General features: G+C 46.5%; 1 protein-coding gene across 1 annotated transcript in view; it reads left to right on the forward strand.

Annotated features, from left to right (window-relative positions):
• Nucleotides 1-22,174, forward strand: part of LOC137642639 (calcyclin-binding protein) — an 84,467-nt gene that overhangs the window by 21,463 nt on the left and 40,830 nt on the right. The window contains exons 3-4 of the mRNA XM_068375391.1: nt 5,477-5,573; nt 18,332-18,428. Of these exons, the coding sequence (XP_068231492.1) occupies nt 5,477-5,573; nt 18,332-18,428 (194 nt within the window). The remainder of the gene's footprint in view (nt 1-5,476; nt 5,574-18,331; nt 18,429-22,174) is intronic.

Raw genomic sequence — 22,174 nt, forward strand, 5'->3', positions numbered from 1 at the left:
CCTGCAGATGCTGATCACCATCGCACCCTTTCACGCGATCATTCACCTGCGCATGCTGCTCGCCATCGCACAACCCTGAACGATTGCCCGCTTACGCATGCTGCTCCTCATCGCACAACCCTGAACGATCGCCCTCTTGCGGATGCTGATCACCATCGCACCCTTTCACGCGATCATTCACCTGCGCATGCTGCTCGCCATCGCACAACCCTGAACGATTGCCCGCTTACGCATGCTGCTCCTCATCGCACAACCCTGAACGATCGCCCTCTTGCGGATGCTTTTCACCATCGCACCCTATCACGCGATCATTCACCTACTCATGCTGCTCGCCATCGCTTACCGCCAGCGATCTTCTTCACCTACGCGGCAGCACGATCCCTCGCCGTCACGCCCATTCGCCTGCGCGCCCACGCGATCGCTCGCCTGCGCGCCCGCGCGATCGCTCGCCTGCGCGCCCTCGCGACCGCTCGCCTGCGCGCCCGCGCGACCACTCGCCTGTGCGCCCGCGCGACCATTCGCCTTTGCGCGACCGTTCGCCCTCGCGCGACCATAGTTCGCGGCGAATTCCACAGCCGGTGGTAGCAGCAGGGACGCGTGCTCCTAGGCGGCACTCGGGATCACCTCCATCCAAGCACAGGTTGGTAGTGCAGGACGAAGACAGGTCAGTACAGCATTCTTCCCACCTTCTTTTCAGGCAGGAACCGTCGTGTCCTCTTCAAAGGATCGCCCGATCCCTTTCACCTTAGCGAGGATTTCGGACTCTGTGTCCTTGGAGCAGCAGACATGGTTTGATCCGCTGGCACGGGCGTTAATGAGGGTTACGAAACCAGCACTCACCGGCCAGGGTAACAAACCAGCGGCTGTCTCTCCTACGCTGAAGAGAAAGAGAGGAGTGGACTTCGTGGTGACTTCCCCCAGGGCGAAGTTGGTTCCCAAGAGGTCGGTCTCGAGGGTCCCCTCTCCTGCACGAGTACTCTCTCCTTCTCCCGCCCTGGAAGGATTTTTGGCGGGGGGTCTTTCCGTCGAAGATTTCTCCATCGGACAAGGGGTGACTGCTTACCTCTTCCTCTGGGAGCTTACCAGGTTCTTTCCCTCCTCGGTTATGGCCCGAGGTTTGGTTCAAGGAAGCTACAGGAAGATCAAGGGTACTTTCCTCCTCTCGAGCTCAGGCACCTTGGCCTTTCGTCGTTAAGTATCTACTTGCGGACAAGCTCGATGTTGTACCATCTGGACGCACTGACTGAAGGCTTCCTTCGGGTGTCTCATCTGTGGAGGTCAACGACCTCAGACACCCTTCCATCCTTGAGAAGAGTTTTGTCTTTGCCCAAGGACAGAGACTTAAACATCTGCTATGCGCAGTAAATCGACTTCCGGTTTCACTCCTCCAAGGCGCTTTCTTCCAGACTCTGCAGGGCTCCAGCTCCCTTTTCTTTCAACCACGTCGGCCTAAGTTATCGGCTACGACAACTGGGACAAGGTGTCCAATTGCAGTTTCCTCCTGTCAGGAACAGATGGCACGGGAGACTCCCCCGGGGGGGCATAGTCCTAAAAGGAGTTCACGAACTCTAGGATTGCAGGTTTTTTCGCTGGGAGGATGCTTAAGGTTACTCATCCGAATGACAGCTTCCCGATGCCCATTCCCGCACAATCTCTGTGAGTAGCCAAGGATATCGCGCCTGCCGTCTCTGTCAGCGAATTCAGTGTCTCTGAACCTCTATGCCATAGCATCAGCAGAGTTGCCCGGTTGGGCAGAATGATCCATACCTTAGGCGAAGGTCTTCCTTAGGATCATCGACGGCTTCACCCCCGGCCCCCTCAGTCGATCCTTTCTTGTAAGGAAGGATCTGAGAGGGGATGTCCATAGTCGACCTCTCAGCCCTGATCAAGTTTGTCGAACAAACTTCGGCCAGCGTAGACCAGCAGAATCGATCAGACTGGTAACGAGGCGACAGGACTCCTTTAACCCTGGATCGGAAGGACGGGTACTTTCAGTTTCCATTCCATCCATCTTCCAGGGTGCTCGTCGAATTCAGCCTAAACTGCAAGTATTCCTGCTTATGATGCAGTGTGGCTATCCCGCCGTGGCATAGCAGGTTTGTTTCCCCAGAGAACTCTCCCTGCCTTCCTCTTGGCCGCTCAGGTGCAGACTTCCGCCTCCTCTGCTGTTTGGAGGGCTGGTCAACTCCGGTAGGCTCGGGTTTCGACCTTCTTCAGCGCCGGGAAAAGCTTCCGAATGCTGACCATGAGTGTGGGCTCATGGTATTTTGCTTGGAGCCTTCTCTTCCTCTGCCTCAACATCTGGAGTATCTGGCCATGATATTGAGTCAACCGCCTTACCACGTTGGAAACCCCGCTTCTCGTCCGTCCAGCGAGGTTAAGCAACGTCGGTACTTGGATGGGTGACCACCTGGGGACGCCAGATTCTGTTACCACATCCTCCGAGCCTTCCTTTCGGTTGACTGTGGCAAGACTGAGGAGAGTCGCAGTACCTGTTCTCAGTCAAGCAGAGTTTTCAGCCCTACCTTGGAACGTTTCCTAGTTCTTCTTTCCTCATTGACCCGTTTATAGTCCGAACGGTCGCCTCAGGATAAGTTCCATGTGGGGCGATCCAGGTTCCGGTGGCTTCAGGCAATGTTTAACCGGACTCCCTGGCCCTATGGGACCAGCGGAACTATTAAACCTGCAATGGGTGTTGACCTATGGAGCCTCTTGATGGTAGTGGATATTCTCGTCCTTTCCCCACATTCTTGATGCGGTTCTCGGACTCGTCAAAGGAAAGGGGGGGGGGGCATGTTCCGGTCCAGGCCTATGGTCAAGACCTGAAGGATACCTCTCCATCATTCAGGCAGGCTTAAGGGCCTTAGTCTGGCCCCTCTTCAGATCCTACCGCTCCTGCCAAGTCGCCCCGTTGCGTGTCGACTTCATGCTAACCAGCAGGGGACGCATTTTCACACCTTCACATCTTGCAGTAGAGATACCGGGATGATTGAGATTCTCTCAATTCCACCATCGGCTCTCTCATTCCAGGCAGGGGAATGTTTCTCTCAGACTATCCGAGCAGAGCCTCATAGAGAGAGTGTACCTAGGGGTCTTTGACCTTGGGTAACCAGCAAGTGCTGGTATGGGGGACCTGATCGCGACAGCTTGGAACCTCAAGCTTCCGCTAGTTTTCCCCCCAGTCTCAGACCCCGAGACTGGCAAGATGCATTCCGGTGATGGTGGGACAACTTCGACGCCTGCGTCTTCCCTCCTTTTTGTCTGCGGACAATGGGTCTCAACAAAACCAGGTTGTCTGTCAACCTTTCAATGGGAGAGCTCCACTGGGACTATGCGCAGAACGGTTTCTGGACCCTCTGCTTCCCCTGACGGAACTCCCGGGAGAGCTTCTCCCACGGCGCAGACTACTCAAGCAACCACACTGCGACATCTCTCCCGAACCGGGGCGTCGCTTCGGCTTCATGCCTGGAGACACTACGCCTCCTCCTCTAGAAGAGACAACCCGCTACAGTCGCGGTACGGAGGTCGCGTCATCTGCGATAGTCATCCACAGGGGTCTCCCAGGCAAAGTGAAGAGTCTAAGGTGGTTGGTGCCGTGGGAGATATACCTCTTCCCGTGAGGCCTCTTCTCCAGCAATAACGGTCTTATTGCCTTTCGGCGGGAGGAAACTCCTTTCCGCTCTTGGCAATGAAGCCTGTCGCTCAGCCTTTCCCTGACCTTCAGGCTTAAAGGAATAACTTTTTCCTGCCCGCTGGATCTATCCTCGCTCATGCGAAGCTACGATCGTCCCTGCCCTAGTCGGAGGAAGACCTCCAACTTGGAGCATGGCTCGGACTTTTAGTCCTTTAAGAGATCTTCTCAAGACCCTTTTACGACAGGCCTCGGATAGTATTCCGCCTTGGGTCTTCTGCTCACTCTGGCCACGGCCAGTGTGTAACCAATCTTCTTGGTCTCTTACTACTCCCCCCCTTTCTAAGGAAGAGGGGAAGGCAACATTCAGGCTCGCTCCTGAGTTGTTGGCTAGACTCAGAATCTGAGGGTCCCGACCCTTCGGTCCGATTCATTCAAGATTTTGAGTCTCCATTCTGTGTCTGATGTCCCAAGACCTTCTCTTTCTTGCCAGTACAGGAATCGAGAGGTTAGCGCTGGGAACAGCTGCAGTTTGGCCTCAGTTGCAGCCGATTTGGGAACACAAGGAGGACATGGGGGGAGAGTCACCAGTATACCTCTTCAGCCCGGACTCAAGGACATTCATCTCGACCTGTCTTCAGACCCTCCCCCGTCACGTCGCCCTACAGCACGATGTTGGATACATCGCAACGTCCCTCGCCTTCGAGTAATACTACTCTGTGACGCAGGTGCTACAAGCTGGAGTCTGGAAGCGTCTGATGACCTTCGCAGCCCGCTTCCTGCAGGGCGTGACCCACAGGAGTCTCGATACGTTTTCTATCGCTCTGTGGTGGCTACACAACAGCTGGTCTAACCTCAGGCTCCTTTTTGGACAGGTAGCAGAAGGTTGAGGGCATTGTTATCAGGTTTTAGTCTGCATGAACGAAAGAAGTATGTCTGGCCCTTACTTCTTTCTTCATCATCCCCTCTACGGGGAAGCAGCATCCTGGTCTCTGCATAGCTGACCTCGAACCTCTGCAGGTAAACCATGCTTCCTTGTGTTCCGAGTATTGAGTCAATACTGTCGCGTCCCCCATACCCTGACGAGGTGGTATTGGGAACGTCCTAACCCAGAGTTCCATCTGGAACTCCAGGTCAACTGCCTAAGACGGGTCACACTTCTTCCTTCACACACAAGCTTACGTAGGCCACATGGTTCCTTGCGGTGCAAGGAACTTGTGAGGTGCAGGGACTCCTCTTCTCGAGTGCGACTCACTCGGATTCTGAGTCCCCGGGTAAAGCCAAAGCCAGTATGGCTGGGGACTTTCCACCCTTCCTAAGGGATAAGTCACCCTTTGTAAATAGCGTGGTTTGTATTTCGGTTACGGAACAAATGACAAATTCGAAGATAATTTGTATTTTTCCTAACCATACAAACCTTAGCTATTTACACATATTTGCCCGCCAGCCCTGTCCCCCAAGACAAGTCCTACCTCTAAGTGAAAGTGAGTATTCACCTGTGTGTGAGGGGGAGGAGGGGTAGCTAGCTACCACTCCCCTACCCCCCCGCTAACTAGCGCGGGGGTAATACACCCTCGTTAAATTCTAATGGCTCGCCATTTCAGCTACGCTAAAAGTAATAACCCTTTGTAAATAGCTAAGGTTTGTATGGTTAGGAAAAATACAAATTATCTTCGAATTTGTCATGTTTAAACAAAATCTACTCAAGAGCAATTGAAGTCTTAGGATGGACTAAAAAGTCTTCTTGAGACATTCAAAATCCTTGTAACACACACACACTTTTTTTTTTTTTTTCTTTGTTCACTACATATATGGTATTTACTAACTAAAATTTTAATTTTTCAGGTTACTAAGTTACAAGAAGAGATGTTGTTGAGGACAGAGCCAGCTAAACCAAAGGATACTACTAACAAGATCTATACTGTTAAGATTCGTAATTACTGTAAGTAATGTGTTTGTTGTTCAGAAAATTTGTCTTTTTATTGTTATCAATAGCCAATCAGCAACCCTAGTTGGAAAAACAAAAAGCTACAAGCCAAAGGCCCCAACAGGAGCAGTTTTGTGTAGGAAAGAAATTTAGAAAAGTAAAAGAGAAATAATTAGAAAAATTAATACTGTATATTAAAGTTAAATAACAATATTGAATAAGTAACTTACAAACTACAAAAAGAAACATGTCAACCTACTCAGCACTGAAATTGTACAGATTCCACTATTTGTTTTGGACTATCTTCTACAATTTGGTGACAGGAAGTCAAATTCTAGTCTACTGAATATTATTGAGCCTTATAAAGAAAAGGGTGGGCAGTAAGAATTTGTTGCATAGTGGATGGTATATTTTGGAAATATCTGAGTGCAGAGTATGGTTAGAACAGTATTAAAAATAAACTAATTGAACAACGGTGCTAGTATATAGGCAATATTTCAATTTTTACTCTACTGCTTGGACCATTAATCACATACATATACCAAGGCACTTCCCCCAATTTTTGGGGGTAGCCAACATCAAACAAAAGAAACAGAAAAGGGGACCTCTCCTCTCTACGTTCCTCCCAGACTGACAAGGGACTCAACCGAGTTCGGCTGGTACTGCTATTGGTGCCACAGCCCACCCTCCCCCGTTATCCACCACAGATGAAGCTTCATAACACTGAATCTCCTACTTCTGCTACCTCCGCGGTCATCCAAGGCATTGGAGGAAGCAGCAGGGCCTACCGAAACTGCGTCACAATCGCTCGCCATTCATTCCTATTTCTAGCACACTCTCTTGCCTCTTTCACATCCATCCTCCCATCACCCAGAGCTTCCTTCACTCCATTCATCCACCCAAACCTTGGCCTTCCTCTTGTGCTTCTCCCATCAACTCTTGCATTCATCAACTTTTTTAGCTGACAGCCATTTTCCATTCTCTCACCATGGCCAAACCACCTCAACACATTCTTATCTACTGTAGCTGCTAACTCATTTCTTACACCCGTTCTCACCCTCACTACTTCGATCCTAACCTTATCTACTCGAGATACACCAGCCATACTCCTTAGACATTTCATCTCAAGCACATTCAATTTTTGTCTCTGTCACTTTCATTCCTTATAGCTCCGATCCATACATTAATATTTTAGTAAACCCTACAAGACTAGATAATTTTAACTCAGATTTGTTCCCATACTAACAAACCTTCTGTTATTTATGTGAATATTCTCTCAGTGGCAGCTGGAGGTAGCCATTAGACTTTAAATGCGAGGTGGCAACCCTGCCTAACCGCTTAGGGGGGCTACCCAGCCGCCTTTATATATACTCAGCTGTGAGAGACACCACTTTTTCTTTTTTCTCAGAAGAGATCGGACGTGTCCGCTCTCCTCCTGACTATCATTGGCCTTTTTTATTTTTGCTTTCTCTTTTTAAGTGTGCATGTCCTCCTCCTGCGATCCCCTTCATCATGCGAACGTGTCCAGGTTGAGAGGGTGCCGCATGCGGGACTTTCATGTCGTTATTGGAGTAGTCTGCCTTCCAATGGGGGAAGTTTGGAAGGCACAGGAAGAAGTCTAAGAGCGATGGTTCCCCTTGGGGGCGAGCGGGATGTGTTCTTCTTCTTGTAACCCCAAATCTCTCTCAAAAGTTCCTCGCCCGCACTCTCACAAGGGATGAGCGAACTGAAGCACAGATCGCTCATCTTTTAGGCAACCCCAGGGTACCTGGGTGGGTTGTTGCTTCCCCTAGAGGAGCACCTTCTCCACCTGCTGGTAAGCCTTCCTTTGCAGATTTTTTCCAGGTGTGGTCGTCCTTATGGATTTCGGTACCCCTTTCAGCGTGGTGCCACAAGGGAACCTTTTCCGGAGCTGTCAACATCTCACGCTCTGGAGTTGTGCAAGGTCCTTTTGTCGACTTCCCCCGGTCCTTCCACACGTGGACAAGGTGATCATTTACGTTCGCCTCTCCAACGACCCCCTGCTGACGACGAACCCTCTCTCCACCTTGATCCTCAACCCTCTATTTCTTCCTACAGGAACCCTCAGGTTGCAGGTGATGATTTTGCTGGGATTAGCACCTTCTATCAGCAGCGCTAAGGGACGAGCATCGCCATCGCCTCACCCTTCTGGAACTTCTTCCCCTGATCGTCGTTTGCGACAATTGGTAGATCGTAATGATCGTAGGTCATCACGATCGGAGCATTCTTCGCCTAGAAAACGCTCACGTACTAGAGCTTTGCACTCACGAGATCGCAGGTCTCAACGCTCTCCTAGGAGGCATTCCTCTTCACGAGGACGAGTCTCGCGATCACGAGCAAGGTCTAGACCCAGGTCCATACGCTCGTATTCTAGATCTTCCCGATCTAGATCACAAGGATGGTACTCGTGCTCGCGCGGACAACCCTCACGTGGGCGATGCTCGTGAGGGTATTGTTCACGAGAACGACTTACGTTCGCGAGATGGGCACTCGCTGTGTTCTCGAACGAGAGCTAGACACTCGTGTTCACGAACATCACAATCATGAACCGCGGATTCGCGATCAAGGTGTAGACGTTCCTCGTCTAGAGGTAGACGTAGTCGTACACGGTCCATCAGCACATAGCTCCTCAACCAGACCTTCCAAATGACCTCGGACTGAACCTGATGATGAGCTTGACCACTCCTCAGACGGGCGTCCAGCTAAGTCCTTAGTGCCTTTCACAGCCTGGGGATGCTTAGCTAAGCATTTGCCTACGCGACGCTTAGAGACGCGTCCCGATACTGTGCGTTCTTCTTCTAGAGTAGTCCCTACTCAGAGGTCTCCTCTGCTGACTTCGTTGAACCTAGGTACTCCTCTGGGGCAGCAGGAAGGCGTTAGACGTTCCTCTTCCTCTGTGGCTCCTAATGCTCCTGTTGTGAGCACTTCTGCTCGCGAAATGTGTGAAGTTCGCGATGTTACGTGTGAATCTCGTAATTTCACCTGCAAATCAGCGAACTTCGTGAGCAATTCGTGAGATGTGTTGGAATCACTAGCAAGTGCGGATCACACACTTTCCTCTCGCCCTTCTGCGTCTTCCACCTCCTGACTATTCCAGTCGGGGCTACACCTAGGATACCTCTGGAACCCTCGTCGAGCTTGTCAACTGGGAGTCAGGACCCTTGAAGGAAGTCGACAGCAGAGAAATCTCGCACATCATCTCCACCCCGATTGCATGCTGAAGGCCAAGCCCCTGCTGATTTATACATGGCTAACTTGCCTTTCACTGCAGTGAAGGCAAAGGAAGTCGTTACGAAGAAGCAGAGGAGACGGATGAGAGGTGTGACTCCACCTCACGCTGACATCATCCATCCTAGGACGAGTAGGGACATGGGCCAAGGCTGTGTCAAATGCAGGCCTGGTCAGTGGGGGAAGAAGTGAGCATGAGTAGGTCTATTAATATCTCAGGCTAACGGAACACCTAGCCATCCAAAACTATACATACATGCTTTGTTTCTCGTTACAGTTTACATCTGATAATCTTCATAGAAAAATTAAGAGATCATACACACCAAAATGAGACGACTTTGAATAATTCGGCCATGAAAAATTAGAGAAAAAAGTAATAAAGTTAAAAAAAAACTTTCCCGTGGCAGTAGCCTAATTCCAGGATCCACTATTTGCTAACTACGCTTGCGGGAGAGAGTGAGTGTGTGTGTGTTTGGTAAACAGCACATAAAAGGCATTTGCCTGTATTCCAAACCATTAATTTTTTTCTGGAATAACATCAGAAAACTGTGAAAAAATAGAGCGCAAGACCTTTACTCACAGCGTATAGCAGCAGTGTGAAAGCACTACCCGTGTCACGTGGGACCTATCTTAGCCCCCAAATGAGCTGGCCTTAACTCGAGACGGCCTTGCATAGGCTCGGCCCGGGAGATCGCAATCCATCCCTTCAACCCTCAGGACATCGAGGTAGTGCTTCCAGATCAGCGTCCATTTTTTCTTCCTCTTCCAAGGTTTCGTCCAAGTCCTCATATGTCTCGCAGGTTCTCCCTCCTAAGATCGCGGAGGACCGTATCGTGCGAAGGGAGTCTAAGGACTCCTAAGACAAAACCAAAGAACACAGTGGTAAGGAAAGCTAGAGCAGCCGAGGCGCAAATGCGGTCCCCGTTGGTGGGTCTGTCCATTGTTTCAGTTGACGACCCTGACCTACCCCAGGTTCTGGACGTGAGCCTGGATGTGGACAACCCCTTAGACTCGGGTGATGAAAATCTTTCAAAGACGGCCAGTCCAAACTATCACTCCGAACAGCAGAGGAAAGAGCTGAACATACCTTTTTGACAGGTCCTTGCCTGTATGAGGGCCATTAACAGGCTGTCTACTCCTGGTTCCACCACCCAGGAAGGGAAGGATATGGTGCTTAACGAGATTTTCAAGACCCAGAATCATTTTGGGTCCAGTACCACTGCCCTGTTCCAAAGGCCTGACAGCTGCCAAGAGGAAAGCTATCTCTCAGATAGCCGGAACTTCCTGTTCCTAGAGGGCAGGTTCATCCTCTCGATCTCTACCTCTTCCTTTTGTGATACAAAGGAAGTATTATGAGATTGAAGGGGAACCCCACTCCACCATGACCCTTGACCCTTCGATAGAGTCCCTTGCGAAGGGAGTTTCTACTCAGACCATCTCCTCTCTGACGGCCTCACTGTCAGCGCTTGAGCTCCTAAACATAGAGAGAAGTGCGACGTATGCCATGCAGGCTGGATCTATGGTTGGGATCGCTAGGCTTCGTGGTTCGCTCCCACGACTTGTCGAAGGAGTCGGCCAGGAAGACGTTGGTGTCCTTCATAATGTTAGGTACCCGGACTCTTGAGTTCCTATCTCACCACTTTGTCAACATGTTGGCGAACGCCATACTCAAGAGGAGGGATACCATCATAGGACGGTTTCATAAGTAGGTGCCAAGAGTGGAGGTCTCTCGGCTGCGGAACTTCACTCTCTAGGGTTCTTCTCTCTTTGTTCCAGAGGAGATAGAGAGGGCTGCTGAGCGATGGGGGAAATCGTCCAACGATTCTCGCCTCCATAGGGCCATGACATCTCGGTCCTATGGTAGACCTTCCCAGTCTTCTCGGCTTCAGCAAGCACCTTACTCTAACCAGTCAACTGCAAGGTCCTCGGGACCTTCTAAGGTGTCTAAACGGCCGTTTCAGTCCAAGGGACAGAAGGGCTCCAAGTCCTTCTGAGGAAAGAAGGGAGGTAAGGGAGGTGGCCACTCCCACTAGGAATGGCATTCCTCACTACCTACCACCTGTGGGGGGATGCCTACAGTGCCGCTGCCAGAGGTGGCAGCTTCATGGGGTAGATCCCTGGACGGTCGATGTGATCACCCCAGGGGTATCACATCATGCTCACTCAATCTCTCCCTACTCTGACTCGGGATGTAGTGGATCCCGGCTTCTATGTGAAGAGATCCATAAAGGAGCTGGCCCTGAGAGTCAAATTCCAGACCATGCTGTAGAAGGGTTGCTCTCCAAGAGATAGTGGAGGGGTCTCCAGACTTTTACAGTCGGATTTTTCGGGTGAAAAAGATGACCGAAGGCTGGAGACCAGTCATCGATCTCTCCCCTCTCAACAAGTTTGGCCAACAGACTCAGTTCAGAAAGGAGACAGCAGACACGGTCATTCGAGCGGTACGTCCAAGGGACTGCATGAGCACACTGGATCTGAAGGATGCTAACTTTCAGATCCCAATAAATTTGTCTTCAAGGAAGTATTTAAGGTTCATTCATGAAGGAAAGATATACCAGTTCAAGGTTCTATGCTTAATTCTTGCGACAGCCCTTCAGGTTTTTACCAGAGTGTTCGCCCTAGTGTCTTCTTGGGCTCGCAGGAACAGCATCCATCTTCTCAGATTTCTGGACGACTGACTGATCCTAGCAGACTTGGAGACAACCCTTCTTCGTCACTGAGATGTGCTTCTCGAGTTTTGTCAGGATCTGGGGGTCCTGATAAATCGTGAGAAGTCATCACTGCAACCTTCATAGAGACTGGTATTGTATTGTACACCTCAGAATGATAATAGACACCGTTCTAGAGAAAGTTCGCATCAGACGAAAGAATGCACATGCTGAAGGAAGTGGCGGCTCCCTTCCTCAGGAAAGAAGTTCTTCCAGCCTCTCGGTGGTTTATTCTTTGAGTCTGTTAGGCCATCTAACCTCTCTAATCCGTCTTGTTCCAAACGGCCGCCTCAGGGCCATCTAACCTCTCTCATCTGTCTTGTTCCAAACGGCCACCTCAGGATAAGATCCCTGCAATGGCAGCTAAAGTCCTAGTGGAACCAACATTGAACCACCGGACACCCGAGTTCCCTTATATAACTCAGGATCAGGGAACGGATTTGAGTTGGTGTATGGTAGATGAAAACCTTCGGCAAGGCCAGAATCTTCTCGTTCCCCCTATGGATTTGACGCTCTTCACAGATAATCAAAAGAAGGGTGAGGGCTCTACCTGCAGCACCATACAAGCTCCGGCCTTTGTTTAGATTCAGAAAGATCCCAGCACATAAATCTTCTAAAGATCAGAGCAGCCTACCTGGCTCTTCATCATTTCCAACAGTTGCTGGCAGGTCACTCTGTGGTGTTGATGAGCGACAACACCACAGTAGTAGCTTACATAAACAAACAGTGTGGTACCTTTTTGCAGCCTCTATGCCATCTCGCAGTAAAGATCCTCAGATGGCCAGAAGAACATTCGATGGCGCTATCAGGTCGCTTCATTCCCAGTGCTCGCAGACAATCTGAGCTTAGCCACTCAGATCGTAGTCTCCGAATGGTCTTTGAATCATCAGATAGCCAACAAAGTCCTGACTTTGTGGAGTTCCCTGACTGTAGACCTGATCATTTCTGAACAGTAAGATTCCGCTTTACTGTTCTCCAGCCCCGGCCCTCAGGCTCTATGGCAAGATGCATTCCAGCAACGGTGGGACACCATCGATGTGTACGTCTTTCCCCTGTTTTGTCTGATGAGAAGACTACTTAATAAAACCAGAGCATCCAAAGTTCTCTTGATGACCCTTGTAGCTCCGCTATGGCATTACGCAGAGTGGCTCCCAGACCTGCAACTTCTCATAGATCGACTGAGAGAACGCCCTCCCGCCACACGCGAACATCTTCCACAAGACCGTACTGTCGCTTCGATTTCACGCGTGTAGGCTCTCCAGCATCTCACTCAGAAAGGTTTTCACAACAAGTTGCGGAGTGAATGTCCGGACACTTATGTAGGTCTTCAACCTTGGTCTACCAGGCTAAGTGGAGAGTTCTGTGGTTGGTGTCGTGTAAGGAATGTCTCTCCACTCGATGCCACTATTCCAGTAATAGCGGAATTTCTTATATACCTTCGGGAGGAAAAGCTCCTTTCAATAATGGCGTGGAAAGACTATCTCTCAAGCTGAAAGGAGTCTACATTTTCTCTTCGTTGGAGCTTTCTTTACTCATACGGAGTTATGAGATCACTTTCCCTCAGTCAGAGATCAGGCCTCCTCTTTGGAATGTGGTTCGCGTCTTGAGGTCCCTAAAAGGACCTCCCTACCAAACATTACGCCATGCAACTGACTTCAATTTCACTTTGAAGATTGATTGATTGATTTAAAGTTTTCAGGCTTCCTGACATGCTCGCTTTAGCCTCGGTAAAGAGAGTCGGTGAACTTCATGGCCTTTCATATGACGTCGCCCATTAAAGGGATGGGAGGAAGTGACGCTCAGCTTTGTCCCTGAGTTTATTGCTAAGACTCGAAATTCCGGGGGTGCTGGACCTTAGATTCGGGCCCTTTCAGATTGCGGGTCATCGTTCTGTAACCAATGACCCAGATCATTGCTACTTTGCCCAGTGAGGAGATTGAGATGCTATTTTAAACTCATCGGCCCAGACTAACACCTTGAAGGGAGTATCATGGAAGGGCTATCCTTCCCCTCGACCTCACTAGCCCAGCATTGGAGGAGTTCCTCATTTACCTATCGGAGAAAAGCATTCTCGCAGTCTTGGCAAGGCAAGGCCATCGCTAGTCCTTGAGCCTCGCCTTCAGACCGAAAGGAAGTAACCTTTCCTCCACGTCGGCATCTCCTTTCTTCATAAGGAGTTATCGAGCCGACAGACCCTTATTAGGAAGGGAGACATCCTCCCCTGGGCAGGGTTCGTGTCCTGCGGTCCCCAAAGGGCTCCACCTACGACCCAGAATGCCAAGCTGCAGATGTTCACTTGACCTCGATGACAGGTCTCCCACTCATATTGGCTTCTGCCTAAAGAGTTTGCGAAGCCCATGGGTCGCCTTTAATTCCTTTCATGCACGGCGATGGGCTATTATTATTCTTATTACTTGCTAAGCTACAAAGGTAATACTCGACCTCATTTCTGGCTGCTCAGATCCCAGAATCCAAACCCTTCGTTCTGGAAGTCCTTTGTAGCATGACCAATAATCCAGATCAGCAGTTACTTTGCCTAAGAGAAACTGGAGGCCCTACCTCTAGATAACTACCAGAGCTCGCCCCGGAGGGTCAGCACCCTTTATCAGCTCAGGGGAGGTCAAGAGAAGTATCACCGAGAACACATTCCTGGCTTGGATTTGCAAGGTCATGGATCAATCATTGAATCCTAATCTTTCTCCTCATAGAAGAGACAAAGAGCTCATAACGTAAAGGGCAGGAGTATCCCCTAGCATTTTATAAAAACACTGTGACGCAGGCCTTAACAGCACCCGTGTAGAAGCGTCAAACAACCTTCACCGCCCACTTCCTGTAAGGAGTGACCACAGGAACATAAAGACATTCTTCATGGATCCTGTGGTGGCTACACAATAATTGGTTGTAAACCTCAGGCTCCTTGGTGAGGGAGGGCAGAGTTTAACCATGGTTGAGTCTGGGATGAATGACAAAGAATGACTGGCTCTTACTTTCTTCCATCTTCTACCCTTTGGGGTAACAGCACCAAGGGTACTCTGTAATGCTGGCCACCACTGTCTGCAGGCAGAATCATTTTCCTGGAGTAACCTGTTATAGAAGTAATACTTGTTGCACCCCCAATACCTCTTGCAAGGGCAATTGGGTAAAGACTATGGTACTCTCAAATGTTCCTATACCGAGACCAGTCACGTTGCTAGTATCACAAGCACATGGCTTGCGGAGGCCACTAGTCGTGCTATGCACTACACTTTTGGCAAGGCGTAAGGGCTTCTACCAATTACGATCTATATCGTAAGGAGAAACCCCAGGTCAAATGCCAAGAGCGAGTTAGTACGGACTTCCACCCTCTTAGGACGTAAGTAATCCTCTATAAATAGAGAGAGTTTGTATAGAGTGATGAAGCTAATGACAAATTTGGAAGTAATTTGTATTTCACTTAACAATACAAACCTGAAGCTATTTATACAGATTGGCCCACCATCACCTATCCCCAAAGAAAGTCCTACTTGCTAGAAAAGTAGGTGCTCAGGTCAGATGTGAGTGAGCGGGGTAGCCGGCTACCCCCACCCCTCCTGCTAACTAGCGTTTGGGGTGGTTATCTCACTTTAAAAGTCTTATGACTCGTCTTTCAGCTACAACAAAAGTATTGTTAGGAAAAATACAAATTATTTAAAAATTTTCTATCATCACTTCTTGCACTCACTGCACTTTCAGGCTACAATGATGAATGTATTGATTTCCTATTGTTGATTTCACTGTAAATAGATTTTACTTTATATATATATATATATATATATCAGTAGTGGTTTATATGCTGTGGCAGTCTTACCTACATCTGTTGTGTCTGACTTTTGGGTAGGCCAATCTACGTCTTTACAAATTATGAATCTAAATTCTCATCTCAAAGTATTTAAATAGGACTAGAGTTCTAAACCAATGTGAACTTGGGTGCTGAAAATCCAGACAGGCTCTAGTGTTGGACTATATAGCCCTAAATTCATAAATCCATCCAAAATAATACTCCATCCATCCATATACCAAGGCACTTCCCCCCAATTATGGGGGGTAGCCAACACCAACAATGAAACAAAACAAAAAGGGGACCTCTACTCTCTATGTTCCTTCAGCCTAATCAGGGACTCAACCGAGTTCAGCTGGTACTGCTAGGGTGCCACAGCCCAACTTCCCACATTTCCACCACAGATGAAGCTTCATAATGCTGACTCCCCTACTGCTGCTACCTCCGCGGTCATCTAAGGCACCGGAGGAAGCAGCAGGGCCTACTGGAACTGCGTCACAATCGCTCGCCATTCATTCCTATTTCTAGCACGCTCTCTTGCCTCTCTCACATCTATCCTCCTATCACCAAGAGCTTTCTTCACACCATCCATCCACCCAAACCTTGGCCTTCCTCTTGTACTTCTCCCATCAACTTTTGCATTCATCACCTTCTTTAGCAGACAACCATTTTCCATTCTCTCAACATGGCCAAACCACCTTAACACATTCATATCCACTCTAGCCGCTAACTCATTTCTTACACCCGTTCTCTCCCTCACCACTTCGTTCCTAACCCTATCTACTCGAGATACACCAGCCATACTCCTTAGACACTTCATCTCAAACACATTCAATTTCTGTCTCTCCATCACTTTCATTCCCCACAACTCCGATCCATACATCACAGTTGGTACAATCACTTTCACATATAGAACTCTCTTTACATTCATGCCCAACCCTCTATTTTTTACTACTCCCTTAACTGCCCCCAACACTTTGCAACCTTCATTCACTCTCTGACGTACATCTGCTTCCACTCCACCATTTGCTGCAACAATAGACCCCAAGTACTTAAACTGATCCACCTCCTCAAGTAACTCTCCATTCAACATGACATTCAACCTTGCACCACCTTCCCTTCTCGTACATCTCATAACCTTACTCTTACCCACATTAACTCTCAACTTCCATCTCTCACACACCTTTCCAAATTCTGTCACTAGTCGGTCAAGCTTCTCTTCTGTGTCTGCTACCAGTACAGTATCATCCGCAAACAACAACTGATTTACCTCCCATTCATGGTCATTCTCGCCTACCAGTTTTAATCCTCGTCCAAGCACTCGAGCATTTACCTCTCTCACCACTCCATCAACATACAAGCTAAACAACCACGGCGACATCACACATCCCTGTCTCAGCTCCACTCTCACCGGAAACCAATCACTCACTTCATTTCCTATTCTAACACATGCTTTACTACCTTTGTAGAAACTTTTCACTGCTTGCAACAACCTTCCACCAACTACATATAACCTCATCACATTCCACATTGCTTCCCTATCAACTCTATCATACGCTTTCTCCAGATCCATAAACGCAACATACACTTCCTTACCTTTTGCTAAATATTTCTCGCATATCTGCCTAACTGTAAAAATCTGATTCATACAACCCCTACCTCTTCTAAAACCACCCTGTACTTCCAAGATTGCCTTCTCTGTTTTATCCTTAATCCTATTAATCAATACTCTACCATACGCTTTTCCAACTACACTCAACAAACTAATACCTCTTGAATTACAACTCATGCACATCTCCCTTACCCTTATATTGTGGTACAATACATGCACAAACCCAATCTACTGGTACCATTGACAACACAAAACACATATTAAACAATCTCACCAACCATTCAAGTACAGTCACACCCCCTTCCTTCAACATCTCAGCTTTCACACCATCCATACCAGATGCTTCTCCTACTCTTGTTTCATCTAGTGCTCTCCTCACTTCATCTATTGTAATCTCTCTCTCATTCTCATCTCCCATCACTGGCACCTCAACACCTGGAACAGCAATTATATCTGCCTCCCTATTATCCTCAACATTCAGCAAACTTTCAAAATATTCCGCCCACCTTTTCCTTGCCTCCTCTCCTTTTAACAACCTTCCATTTCCATCTTTCACTGTCTTCAATTCTTGCGCCAGCCTTCCTTACTCTCTTCACTGGTTGTAAGAATTAGTATTCAGTTGCCTACTCTGCATTGAAGTAAATTTGTATTATAAATTAATTCACTGATGTCCTAGCCCTTGATTTCTGATACCTACTTAACCTATATTTGGCAAATCCTTAAGATCCGAAGACATATATCTGTACAGGTTTCCATTTATTCTAGATTAATAATATTTTAGTATACATATTTCTTGCAATACTGTATAAGATTAAAGTAATGGAATTTATGGGGGAATTAAAAGTGATCACTTTACAAGTTTAATTGTGGTGATTGATATATATATATATATATATATATATATTCTTTTTTTTAAATATTACATTTAGTTTTTTCATTCTTGCATCATAATGTTAACTCCAATGATTAGTATTTATTTAGTGATGGAAGAGGATTACTTTTAATAATAGGGCTTGTATGACTTCATTTACTGGGGCACCAAAGATTCTTTGCACTTAACCTTTGGTTAATGGTCCCTATTCCTGGCCTTTGGCCTAAGGTTTTAAGCTCAAACAATCTCTTAACAGCATTGCCATCTAATTGTTACTTCTCATATGTTCCCTATGGCCTTATCCCACTTGAATATCTAACTTCTTTAGCTTCACTCAGATCCAGTTTTCAGTTACCTTAACAAATCTTGCAGGGTGAGCCATTTTGAGTACCTTGAAATGTGACAGTAGTGAAGTTGAACCACTTTATATGTAGCATTTAATCAATATTTTGCCCTTTAATTGGGTAAGGTTATTACACATTGTAATCTGCAATTAAACTTTTTTTGTTATATTTGTAAATTTATTTATTTTTGCAGCTTGGGATCAGTCTGACAAATTTGTGAAGCTGTACATCTCGCTGAAGAATGTTCAGAGTTTAGAAAAAGAAAATATTATTTCATCTTTCGAAGACAAGTAAGTATAAAAAAGATCTAGCATTTATTTCAAAGAATATCTTAGAAGGATCATCCGGATTCCTTCTTGAAGCTTACTCGTGTTGAAATCTTTATAATTAGAAAATTGAAGTTCCAATTTTCTCTCTCTAATAGCCTTAACCCTCATATATATATATATATATATATAAAGAATGTTTGGAAGATTGAAAGACTTGCACGTGTTTAGGGGTATGGCTAACGGTATGTCTGATCATTTTTTGGTGGAAGGAAAATTAGTTGTAGCAAAAGAGTGGGGGAATAGAGTAGGTGGATGTAAAAGGGAGGTAGTGAGGATTGAAGAGCTAATAAAACCGGGGGTAAAAAGTAAATATCAGGAAAGGTTGAAAATGGCATATGATGAGGTGAGAGTAAGAGAAACTGGTAATTTAGAGGAGGAGTGGAAGTTAGTAAAAGAAAATTTTGTTGGGATTGCAAGTGATGTATGTGGCAAGAAGGTTGTTGGAGGCAGCATGAGGAAGGGCAGTGAATGGTGGAATGAAGGAGTGAAGGTGAAAGTGGAAGAGAAAAAGAGTGCTTTTGAAGAATGGCTGCAGAGTAATAGTATAGAAAAGTATGAAAAATATAGAGAGAAAAAGGTGGAAGTAAAGCGCAAGGTACGTGAGGCAAAGAGGGCAGCTGACCTGAGGTGGGGTCAGGGATTGGGTCAGTCATATGAAGAGAATAAGAAGAAGTTTTGGAAAGAAGTGAAGAGAGTAAGGAAGGCTGGCGCAAGAATTGAAGAGACAGTGAAAGATGGAAATGGAAGGTTGTTAAAAGGAGAGGAGGCAAGGAAAAGGTGGGCGGAATATTTTGAAAGTTTGCTGAATGTTGAGGATAATAGGGAGGCAGATATAATTGCTGTTCCAGGTGTTGAGGTGCCAGTGATGGGAGATGAGAATGAGAGAGAGATAACAATAGATGAAGTGAGGAGAGCACTAGATGAAACGAGAGTAGGAAAAGCATCTGGTATGGACGGTGTGAAAGCTGAGATGTTGAAGGAAGGGGGTGTGACTGTACTTGAATGGTTGGTGAGATTGTTTAATATGTGTTTTGTGTTGTCAATGGTACCAGTAGATTGGGTTTGTGCATGTATTGTACCACTATATAAGGGTAAGGGAGATGTGCATGAGTGTTGTAATTCAAGAGGTATTAGTTTGTTGAGTGTAGTTGGAAAAGTGTATGGTAGAGTATTGATTAATAGGATTAAGGATAAAACAGAGAATGCAATCTTGGAAGTACAGGGTGGTTTTAGAAGAGGTAGGGGTTGTATGAATCAGATTTTTACAGTTAGGCAGATATGCGAGAAATATTTAGCAAAAGGTAAGGAGGTGTATGTTGCGTTTATGGATCTGGAGAAAGCATATGATAGAGTTGATAGGGAAGCAATGTGGAATGTGATGAGGTTATATGGAGTTGGTGGAAGGTTGTTGCAAGCAGTGAAAAGTTTCTACAAAGGTAGTAAAGCATGTGTTAGAATAGGAAATGAAGTGAGTGATTGGTTTCCGGTGAGAGTGGGGCTGAGACAGGGATGTGTGATGTCGCCGTGGTTGTTTAACTTGTATGTTGATGGAGTGGTGAGAGAGGTGAATGCTCGAGTGCTTGGACGAGGATTAAAACTGGTAGGCGAGAATGACCATGAATGGGAGGTAAATCAGTTGTTGTTTGCGGATGATACTGTACTGGTAGCAGACACAGAAGAGAAGCTTGACCGACTAGTGACAGAATTTGGAAGGGTGTGTGAGAGAAGGAAGTTGAGAGTTAATGTGGGTAAGAGTAAGGTTATGAGATGTACGAGAAGGGAAGGTGGTGCAAGGTTGAATGTCATGTTGAATGGAGAGTTACTTGAGGAGGTGGATCAGTTTAAGTACTTGGGGTCTATTGTTGCAGCCAATGGTGGAGTGGAAGCAGATGTACGTCAGAGAGTGAATGAAGGTTGCAAAGTGTTGGGGGCAGTTAAGGGAGTAGTAAAAAATAGAGGGTTGGACATGAATGTAAAGAGAGTTCTATATGAGAAAGTGATTGTACCAACTGTGATGTATGGATCGGAGTCGTGGGGAATGAAAGTGATGGAGAGACAGAAATTGAATGTGTTTGAGATGAAGTGTCTGAGGAGTATGGCTGGTGTATCTCGAGTAGATAGGGTTAGGAACGAAGTGGTGAGGGAGAGAACGGGTGTAAGAAATGAGTTAGCGGCTAGAGTGGATATGAATGTGTTGAGGTGGTTTGGCCATGTTGAGAGAATGGAAAATGGTTGTCTGCTAAAGAAGGTGATGAATGCAAGAGTTGATGGGAGAAGTACAAGAGGAAGGCCAAGGTTTGGGTGGATGGATGGTGTGAAGAAAGCTTTGGGTGATAGGAGGATAGATGTGAGAGAGGCAAGAGAGCGTGTTAGAAATAGGAATGAATGGCGAGCGATTGTGACGCAGTTCCAGTAGGCCCTGCTGCTTCCTCCGGTGCCTTAGATGACCGCGGAGGTAGCAGCAGTAGGGGAGTCAGCATTATGAAGCTTCATCTGTGGTGGAAATGTGGGAGGTTGGGCTGTGGCACCCTAGCAGTACCAGCTGAACTCGGTTGAGTCCCTGATTAGGCTGAAGGAACATAGAGAGTAGAGGTCCCCTTTTGTTTTGTTTCATTGTTGGTGTCGGCTACCCCCCAAAATTGGGGGAAGTGCCTTGGTATATAGATAGATAGATAGATATATATATATATATATATGTATATATGTGTGTAATATATATATATATATACAGTATGTATGTATGTATGTGTATATATATATATATATATAATATATATATATATATATATGTATGTATATATATATATATATATATGTATATATATATATATATATATGTATATTATATAATATATATACATACATACATACATATATATACACATATATATAATATCACATTGCATGCCTTGAATGAGTTTTACATATCCCTGTTCCCCAGGAAATGTCTAGATCATCTTTCATTTGCTCATACTTTTTCTAGATTGAATTTTTGCATAGTTTTCAAGTACTAGTGAGCTTTAGCTACTGGTTTTAAAATGTGTTACTGTAGTCTTAATCTGGTTTTAAAATGTGTTACTGTAGTCTTAATTTTGTTAATTGTGACTCAAATTATTGATATCCTTAATGTCAGAACTTACTGAAAACTCTTATGGGGGAATATGTCTGGCTATTGTCTAAACAGGTTTGTAGGAAGGACTAAACATAAGACAAATGTCTATTCCAAATCAGGAAAGAATTCAGAGAAGACTAGCTTTGTGGATAACGCTAGCATTTGGAATATTACTGTTCGGGCTAGTAGTAAACTCTCAGAGGTCTTTACAGTAGTAGTGCTTTTAAATCTTGATTTACGAATACAAACCTAAGTTTTTTTACAAGGAGTAACCTGCATAGCTGTGTGTTCACAGCCATAAAATAAACTTGGAGGTGACACTCAATTCCTCCATTTATGGGGATGTGGTGAGAGAGGTTCCCACTCAGTCTGCACACTCACACTTGACTTCAACCACGTTTAACAGGCAGTTTGAGAGAGTGGACGTGTGTCGCTCCTCCAACTTTGGCTTAACCTTCATATCTATCTTTTCTCTTTTCAAGTATTTATTCGCTATTTTCCAGAGGAAGCACCATGTGCACTTTCCCTGGTATGGATGGCCGCCTTTGTGGCACCTTGTGTTCCCCGATGGAAACAGATCGTCATCAGCTTCTAT

The sequence above is a fragment of the Palaemon carinicauda genome, chromosome 6 (genome assembly GCF_036898095.1).
Source record: "Palaemon carinicauda isolate YSFRI2023 chromosome 6, ASM3689809v2, whole genome shotgun sequence".
In the NCBI taxonomy this organism is placed as follows: domain Eukaryota; kingdom Metazoa; phylum Arthropoda; class Malacostraca; order Decapoda; family Palaemonidae; genus Palaemon; species Palaemon carinicauda.